This window comes from Ruditapes philippinarum, unplaced genomic scaffold, assembly GCF_026571515.1.
Source record: "Ruditapes philippinarum isolate M1 unplaced genomic scaffold, ASM2657151v2 ctg6579_1_1_1_1, whole genome shotgun sequence".
Classification (NCBI taxonomy): Eukaryota; Metazoa; Mollusca; class Bivalvia; order Venerida; family Veneridae; genus Ruditapes; species Ruditapes philippinarum.
Genome location: NW_026864348.1, coordinates 110,001 through 119,451, shown reverse-complemented (window position 1 = coordinate 119,451; position 9,451 = coordinate 110,001). Strand labels below are relative to the sequence as shown.

The 9,451-nt window shown below is 31.8% G+C and overlaps 1 protein-coding gene across 1 annotated transcript in view; it reads left to right on the top strand.

The window, feature by feature from the left end:
* Positions 1-836: 836 nt before the first annotated feature.
* Positions 837-9,451, top strand: part of LOC132725296 (leucine-rich repeat-containing protein 74A-like) — a 28,866-nt gene continuing 20,251 nt past the window's right edge. Inside the window, exons 1-4 of the mRNA XM_060710396.1 lie at positions 837-2,047; positions 6,038-6,213; positions 7,124-7,231; positions 8,458-8,551. Of these exons, the coding sequence (XP_060566379.1) occupies positions 1,267-2,047; positions 6,038-6,213; positions 7,124-7,231; positions 8,458-8,551 (1,159 nt within the window). The 5' untranslated portion in view covers positions 837-1,266. The remainder of the gene's footprint in view (positions 2,048-6,037; positions 6,214-7,123; positions 7,232-8,457; positions 8,552-9,451) is intronic.

Sequence of the window (9,451 nt, the reverse complement as noted above, 5' to 3'; positions counted from 1 at the left end):
TATATATTCCAAGTGGTATAATTAATAAAACACTGACCACTTAAGCATCAAACACATTTTCTTATTACTGCTACATCAGAATTTAAATGGCACTTAGTAAGATTGATTTTATTCAAACTTAAAAAGTATGCTTGTTACCACTACCTACAACATATGTGATTGGATTAATAACTCTAGCTCCTGCATTTCTCCATTTTGAACCTGAATTTAATTTGAAAATTGTTATCTTTATTAAGCTCGACTTTTTCGAAGAAAAATGAGCTATTGCTGCAGTCATGTTGCTAATGACAGAGCAATATCGAAGAATAAATATCATCTATTTCGTTTAAAAACCAACTATTAGTTTTGATTTAGATTATAATTGTATTAGATGAACATCTACTTAAAAGATCTTCGATTTTTAATCTAAATTGCTGTTTAGATAAACAGAAATGGCAATAGAAATTTTTCATGATAAAACGCTTCGACGCTTAATTTGCTAAACGGGAAACACCGCCACAACTACAGTTCATTCATGAAGTAATCATTTTTACGTTCCCTTGAAACTTTAGATATAGCGTTCTTCAATTTTCGATATTCGATGCAGAATTTACCAAAAGCATGTAAAGTCATCACTTTACCTTTTTTGACGGAAGTAGCGATAGATACTTCCGAAACAGGTTGCTTTATTGTTTACAAGGTGTGATATATGTTTAGACATTAGTGCTTTCAACCGGTGTCAAATAATAATAGAACATTATTGCAATGTCTACATGAGTTATTGATTATTTCTTGTCAGCCTATATCACTTATTCAGAATTATAATTAATGGGTTTAGAAATATGGAATCCGATGCATAATTCATAAGAACTTGATCGTATAGTTGTTGAACCATTATAATGCTTTATAAACTTGTTCAGAAATGATAAACACTTTAACAGACCAATCCCTGTCTCATGAGCCTTGAATTTCTAATAGTTAATTGAATATCTTGCTTGTCTGCTTTTCTTTTATATCTAAACACGTTCTCCCCGTTTTTATTAAACATGTCAATTGAATTGACTAAATCTCCCAGGTATTAAAAAGATTGGCTATATGAATTATTAACACCATGGAATTGCAAAACTGCGTAATGCTCCGGATGTACATTTATAAACAAAATTCATTCTGGAAGTTTTCTCCATTTCAGAACTGTCGCATCATCTTTTAAACATATCTATTGAAAACGTGCAAGGAACTAATATTCCGTCACAGATAAACAGCGAACGTATTGAATTAAAATGTAACATGTTTAACAAATCTGAACAGAAACAAAACATTGATTGCAAGGAAACAGTGCGATTGCATACAGTAAAATGGCAAGATACAGATAATAAAAGTAAAACGGAACTGTCCGACACAGAATCAACATCAGTCAGTAAATTTTCTCGTGTTAATCGCAAAAACTTGTCACATTCGGGCGATTTACGGACTATCAGGAGTGTTTTGAAAACTGCGCATTATAGTGAAAATAAATATAATTATAGGCCGGTGACTGTTGGGTCCACTAGAGACAAGGATATTTTCATTGCACCTAGATGGGAGTCTATTGAAAATCAGAAGTGTAATCTAAAACTGTATAGATCAGATAGTAAGAACACGACACAATCAAGCTATAAGGATTATGATGATAGCCTCAGAGGAAGATGCCCGACATTGGAAGACAAAAGTGAAGGAACACAGTTACCAACAGTAAAATTTAATGTGGGCGATAATCGTGTAGGTTTTAAGAGCCGCTGGACTGGTATCAAAACTGTTTTAAAGGAAAAGGTTCAACAGACAGGTGACGTATATAATTACTTTAGTGCATTAAACATGAAAAAGAGAATGAAGTCTGAATCATCGAGCTCTGTTGAAAATGGACTTAGCGCAATCATTACATCACCAGTAAGGTCCGATGTATCACGGGGAAACGATGAGGTTAATACTGAGTCATGTGAGGAATCACAGGAAGTTAAACATCTCTCCATATCTGACAGTGATGAATACGATACTGACCTGGAAATAGATCAAGATTTCGGTAAAAAAGGTAAGAGCTGTTCTTTTTTCCGTTAATATAGTGAAATTCAGCAGTCTGATAAAACCTCACTATATTCGTTTAGGGAAAACATACTGTTCTTTACGGACAAAATTAAATAAGATTTTGTCCTATGACAAACGCTCATTTTATATAGTAACTATCATTATTCAATTTTCATCTAAAAATAACAATTTTCGTTTAAAAATATTTTAACAAAAAATAATCATTATAACATAATGACAGAGTTATGAAGTTTTTTTCTTTGATCTGCAAGATATGTTTTTATACTGATTTTCAAAAGATGTCAGAGAATTAGAAGAACGTATATTTTCGAGTTTATAAAAGTGCAAATTTTTTATTTGGTAATCGATATTTCACTCTATATTTCACTCCCATTGTTTACGTCTGATACTTGAGCTTCATTATGAAATGCAGTACCTCCCCAGTGATCTAGAATGATAGAAAATGGTCTAACAAAATAAATCAGCACACCAATATCTTTAATTCAGTTATTAACGCTGTACAGACGTTTAAAGAGTTGTTTACGTGACGTCAAATATCGCGTGCAAAACAAGACACATCTATAAATAATATATTACTGCGCGCTGTACCATTGCAGTTGCGTAGCAAGCAAGGGGGTTCGTAACCATTTTCTTTGATAATGAAATTAAATAAAAAGGTAATTTCTTCGTTTCTCGTAAAATATGGTATATATTTTCACTCAACATGATAAAATGCCACATATTTTCACTTGCTGTCCCGGCTCGTGAAAATATGTGGCATTTTATCATGTTTCGTGAAAATATAATTCATATTTCACGAAAAACGAAAAACTATCCTCTTAATATTATTATTATTATATACCACATTTCTATAGCACTCTTTTCATAAATAATATTAAATGTTCAAGAGTGCTTTACATAAATCCGATAAAACATAATCATATATATATAAGACATAATGTACAACATAAATTAAGTAAACCTATTAAACAATAATGATAATCTAAAACCAGTAAAGGATGGTAAGAAATACAGACACATTTAGTTTAAAATCAAGGCACAATTAAAATTAACACTGATAATATAGCAAAGTAGTACATGATTTATGAACTAACGTCCATAGAACTTTATGAAATAATGTGTTTTGAGAGCTCTCTTAAAACATGGCAAGGTATTACAGTCTCTAATGTCAGGTGGTAACGCGTTCCATAATTTCGCTGCGGCTGTCTGTCAAATATATTTCTGGGCGGAGTTAAAACTAATATTGATTTTAAGGGACTCCTTTCGCCATTTTGTTTGAAAAATCTGATAAATACAAAACAACTTTTTGTTGTATTTTGTTTTGAAAACTAACAAAAATGATAGAAAATGGTCTAACTAAGAAAATAAATCTGAACACCAATATCTTTAATTCAGTTATTAACACTGTACAGACCTTTAAAGAGTTGTTTACGTTACAATGTAGCGCCAATATCGCGTGCAAAGCAAAAACATGACGCATGCTTAATAATTAATAATATTACTGCGCGCTGTACAATTGCAGTTGCGTAGCAAGCAAGGGGGCTCGTAACCATTTTCCTTTGATAATGAAAATTATTTTTTTTGTTTTTCGTGAAATACGGTATATATCTTCACTCAACATGATAAAATGCCGTCCCGGCTCGTAAAAATATGTGGCATTTTATCATGTTTCGTGAAAATAAATTCCATATTTCACTGAAACGAAAAAATATCCTCTTACTATTACTGTTTTATACGATAATATACGATGTATATATAAACCTAATTATTTTAATAGCATATATAATTTTCGGAAAGAATCACATAAAGTAACTTGATCAAAAGATACATACATTTTCATGGCGAAACAAGGCTAGTAAATAATTACAACAAGTATGAAAATAACAGTTACTTATGTTAAAGTTTAGAATTTCGAAAAAAAAAACATGCTTTAATCACATTTGAAATTTTAAAAAGGGAGATAATAATTTACAAACATCGCTATCAAGCATTTTGTTATATTTGGAATGGTCATCATGACGTTAATAAATAGATATAAAAAAGTCAGTAACAAATATTTCTTGTGGAAAGCCATAATGTTATCTCTAGGAAATCCAAATTCTAACTGTCCAAATTTTCTATCTTTACAATATTTCTAAAAATGGTTTCGTTTTAAACTGATCAATAACATTTGTTTCTTAATAATCAAAATGACCAATCAGGTTTCAATACAAAATAAGGTAACTTAGCAACATGGAATTTATAACAATAATCATCACTTGGACATTTTATCAGCCATAAGGTTTAACAACTCAATACAGGCAGCTTAATTTACATTATCACCTAAACATAATAAAACTTTTAGCACAATTGATTGGACAAGGAGGAAAAGGCACATTTAATCTTCCGGTTATATAATTATTAATTATACATTCGTTACTAAAACATTAGACACTTTAACTTTAACATATTTGTTATTTCACATATTCTTTTGAAAATATGGTCTTTTTAAATAATAACAATTTCAGATTTTAGAATACGCTGTTTTTCAGCTGCACAACACTAACCTTGTTTTGTCCCGTAACTGCGAGTAAAAAAACAAAAAACATTTTTCGATGCACCTTTCGCAGAAAAGACACTGCGCCACAATATGGATTCTGAGATACTTTATAAAAATAAATCATTTTAATAAAGAAGGATAAAAATTTGGTTATGATAAATATTTTACCTTTTGCACTTGTTTTGCACTTTTATAAACTCCATAAATTTTGAAGAAATTTTCCTCAGTAATAAAATAGAAAGGAGAGCAAAGTCTACAGGGTGAATTAAGAACTTATCACGACAATCTGATCAAATGGAAGATAATTATTGAAATAAATGCGTCAGAATTATGTAAGTATTTACAAGTACAATCAAGATAAATACCGTCACCACCAAAAAAGGAACAGTAAAAACATCGACAAATTTAAGCGAGTCATAAGATTATAAATGGTTGTATGTAGAAGTTATCGAAATTATCGAACCTTTTGTACCGTACAATCATTTTATCGTACCAAACCCATCGTACACATGAATATTTGGACAACAGCAATACGTCTATATGTATCTTTGCACAAAGGTATTTGCAATAATGAGTATGTACATAAGTTGTAAATAGGAAAAGCACTAACATTTACGATACGGGCGTTGATCTTATGACTTTTTTCATCGACACAAGATCAGTAACTGCAAATTTACCTTCAATTACTTTTTCACTGTCAAACCTAAAGTCCTAAGATTTCAAGGAAATATGTTTAGGTCAGACTCCCACATGATCCACACAAAAATTGTAATTTCATGAAATATTTTTACTTTAACACGTTTGTTAACATTCTAAAATCCGTCAAATCGATCTGTAATTAATTCTGGGTATTTATGTATGTAATTTAGAAAATCAATGTCATCCCCTCAAATAACCACACCATTTTGTGTTTAATTAATGCATTTATGTATGGTGAAAAAAACAGTCGCTTGTTATATACAGTCACTTTGTTGTTATTGTTATAGGTCCAAAGTGAAAACAAAAACAAAGATAATTTCTACAGAAACCGTATCTCATATCAAAATTGATTCCTTTAAATATGACAGGTGATAGAATTTTGGGCTCAAATACAAAGATGGGATATGGCACTAAGTGAAATATTAATAATAAAAAAATCGGATTGTGAAATTTTCTAATAGTTGAAAAAAAAAGTCTTATACTATCTAGATAAGAATAAAAGTTATGAAAAGCTAATTCCTATTGGTGACCATTAGGGTCTGTAATCCTTAATGTGTTACACGATTAATATTCAACAATTGGACGTCAATTTAACAATTTAAAATTGTACAACCAGCACAAAATTTTGACGTCATTATTGAAGTTTAAATACTAGTAAACTCATAAAAAAATGCCACGTATTGTTCACCCTCATGATTATATGTTAAAGAAAATAGGATTCACTTCTGTATCTTTCAGATATGACACCTTTGTCTGATATCAATATTGGTAGAAATAAGTATATCCTCGAGTGCGACAGATGGAAGACATCTTTGCAACAACAAGTGTTTAATAGTTTACCCGAGCGATCTATGACACTTAAAAATAGGTCACTTGGATATAAAGCTGTGCCACCCATATGTGCTGCACTAAGGGTAAGCAAAAATGATATTTATATCGTGCACTTCGAACTTTTTTTCAATTATTTTTGTTAATACTCCAATGGATTTTTTTTCAATTTCATGAAGATATGATTAAGTGAGATGTGTGACTGTCCGTGATTAGCCGTGATTAGATGATGTTATGTCCCGGCACCATGGTAATGAATATTTAACACTTATTAAAGATTATAACAATTTTAGCAAGAAACGTCACATGATGCACACTTCACAAATCATATGTTCACGATAAAACTAATATCCTTATTTCCAATATCCAAAGACACATTTATAAAATCTACAGAAGCCAAAAAGGTGCCACTTTCGTAATTCCATTTTTAACGCTCTTACTTGCCCGTTGAAAGTATGTCAAAAGTCAACTTTAAGATGATTTTATTTATCACCACAGTGATAATTATTAAAGTAGTAAACACGTAACGATAAGTCGTTATAAATCTATACATTTTGACAAATGAGCCGCGCCATGACAAAACCAACATAATGGGTTTGCGACCAGCATGGATCCAGACCAGCCTATTCTTCCGCGCAGTCTGATCAGGATCCATGCTGTTCGCTTTCAGTTTCTCTACTTGTTATAGGGTTTGTAAGCGAACAGTATGGATCCTGATCAGACTGCGCGGATGCGCAGGCTTGTCTGGTTCCATGCTGGTCGCAAACCCATTATGTTGGTTTTGTCAGGACGCGGCTCAAATATAACCTTAAGTTAATATCAAACAAACAATTACTTATGTTCCGAAAAGGAAATACATCTGTTTTGATATACATGTAATCTTCATTTCATTGTTAAATTAAGTTCAGCGTGATCCTCTCCGTGAAGAAAATGTATAATTATTATATATAGATGCACAGGTATCATAACTTATTTATATGCTGTTTTTATCCAAAGGATAATTTAAGAGTTGAAAGGTTAAACCTGGATGGCGTAGACATAACAGACGATGCCATACAATATGTTGCAGAAATGCTTCTAGATAACATTACAATTACACACCTGGTAAGTTGTCGTTAAATCCAACTTAAAACCTATCAAGCTAGCTTATGGAAGTTCGGTAGTTCTACTCAGGTGTCCGCTTCTGAAATAATGCACAAAGGGGCATCTGAAGTTTTCCTCTACCATGTTAAGCAGGAGCGTCGCCCTTTACATCCACCAAAACAACGAAATACAATAATGTCTTATTATAGATACATTTGATACATCTTATACTTAATTAACAAGTGCGCCTTATGCCGAAATGCAATCATGAAATCGATTATTTATGTTTGGCGCCAACTAATTAATTTTATCTACGTATATTTTTGCACATTTGGAGAAATATCGTTAAATGGAAGCGTATAGGGCTATATCTTATAAATGATGTATTTTTTATAAAGTTAATTAACAATAAAATTATATTGTTTCCGTAATCTTATGGTCGATTATCGAAACAGATGTAACATATAATTCCTGCTATTTGCCTAACATTTATATTGTACGTACAATAATGTTCGGGAAAAAATATTATTTTGCTATTTTAATTAGGGTTTTATCCGTTTAGCAATGGAAACTATACTACCATATTTTTTCATACGGTCAAGCATTATCGTATTTTTTTTAAATAAACAATAATTCTTGCAGTAGATATGTATTGCCTTTTTTTGACTTATTTTTTTTATAAATTCACTTCTTACTTATTGATTCCACTGAAATGTCCGACAATAGGTTTTTAAGATTTTAATACTAAGAAAGGCCTATAAGCAAAATTTTAGATAAGTCGCTCATTCTGATTTGATAATTTTTATTGTGTAAAAAGTCCTAACGAAGAAAAACGTTCAAACGCTTTTACCTGAAATCGGACTAATGATAACATTAAAGGTCGATTTTCAATTTCAATCTAAAGATAGAGAAGATTTTAAGAAGAGTATATTTCTTTGTTTATATGGTGGCTGATTTGATACACTTTGCGCGTTGCGTTGTCGATAGCGACAACACAGCCTATATCTGTATCGCCTTTTCGTCCTGTCGCTAGCGAAACCGTTTGGTGTGCATCGTTAGCGACAGGACAACAAGACGAAAGTCCGACAACGCGCAGTTTGGCATCAGCCACCATATTATTCTCTGTTTATATATCCGTTAAAGTGTCCCAGTTGATTATAGAAGATTTTAAATTTAAAGTAGTTTTTGTTCCATCCAGCATTGAAGCTATCTTATACTTAATATAGAATTGTCTATTGTTCTTTCAGAACGTAGCAAACAATACACTGGGGGTGAGAGGTGCGCAGGTTCTTGGTCACGTTCTAGTTGTAACAGGAAACATTACCCATCTTAATATATCCGGTAAATTATGTTAGAATGTTTATACAAATGTCTCCTTTTAGCTCTACTTCTAAAAGAATATGGAGAGCTATTGTATTAAGTCAGACTTAGGTGTCGGTGTCGGAATCGCACTTTGATTGAGATTTTGCAATCTCATAAACAACTGAAGGACATGATTGAAACTTCACATTTTTTTGGCCAATGTCCAAGGTCCATAACTCTATCATGGAATTTGGCATATTTATGGCGCTTTTTAACTTTGAAATTTCTACATTATCCAGGCCTATCAAGCACTGTGAATAGTAGAGCGCGCTGTCCTGCCGACAGCTCTTGTCAGTGTTTAGATGAAATGTCTGAAAACACAAATCAATCTTTTAAGTCACCTTCTCGGAACCAACAAACCATTGTGTCATACGAACCAAGATCCGTGAGTTGCTAGGTAAATCACTTCCTTTGCCACAAGTAAGATCAAATGTTTCATCTTAATATTCAAGAATTGTTTTATCAGTTTTACATACGGGTAAGATTAAATTGTATTATGTTTACATCAATGCTCAATTTTTCATTCTTTAAAGCCCCGTCGAACTGTATATGTCACAGAACGTATATGTCACACGTGTGGGACAAATCACAGCTGTCTTTATGTGCAAAATACGTTTCTGCAATTTGGTAGTAAATGCCTGACCGTATATGTCACACAATTTGCACCTTAAACTAACATTATCATTGTCGTTTTAACCTACCTCCATTAACGTTAATAGAACATCATCATCATCATCAACAATAATAACATCATAATCATCATCAAAATCATCATCAAAATCATCATCATCATCATCATCATCATTATCATCATTATCATCATCATCATCATCATCATTATCATCATCATTGTCATCATTATTATCATCATCATCATCA